This window comes from Nestor notabilis, unplaced genomic scaffold, assembly GCF_000696875.1.
Source record: "Nestor notabilis isolate BGI_N333 unplaced genomic scaffold, ASM69687v1 scaffold22249, whole genome shotgun sequence".
Taxonomy (NCBI): domain Eukaryota; kingdom Metazoa; phylum Chordata; class Aves; order Psittaciformes; family Psittacidae; genus Nestor; species Nestor notabilis.
Genome location: NW_009945350.1, coordinates 9,951 through 10,255, shown reverse-complemented (window position 1 = coordinate 10,255; position 305 = coordinate 9,951). Strand labels below are relative to the sequence as shown.

The following is a 305-nucleotide window of genomic DNA, read 5'->3' as shown; positions in this document are numbered from 1 at the left end:
GGCCACCCCCCCCCCCCCCACAGGTCTTTTTCTCCCCAGCCGCAGCCCCAGCCCCCCTGCCTGGGGCTCAAGGCAGCCCTGGTGCAGAAGCAGCACCGGGCCCCTGCCCTGCGCCGGGGGGTTGGCCATGGGCACCAGCACAACAGCAGCGGCTCCGGGGAGAGCTATCTCACAGAGCACAGCGGGTACCTGGCAGATGGGCCGGGCAGTGACTCCAGCTCGGGGCCTTGCCACGGTTCCTCCAGTGACTCCATGTTGAACTGCACAGACGTCAGTCTGCAGGGCATCAACGGCAGGCGCTTCAC

At 68.5% G+C, this 305-nt stretch overlaps 1 protein-coding gene across 1 annotated transcript in view; it reads left to right on the top strand.

Moving 5' to 3' along the window:
* RNF43 (ring finger protein 43) overlaps positions 1-305 on the top strand; it is a 12,396-nt gene that overhangs the window by 5,149 nt on the left and 6,942 nt on the right. Inside the window, 1 exon segment of the mRNA XM_010022849.1 lies at positions 40-296. Within this exon segment, the coding sequence (XP_010021151.1) occupies positions 40-296 (257 nt within the window).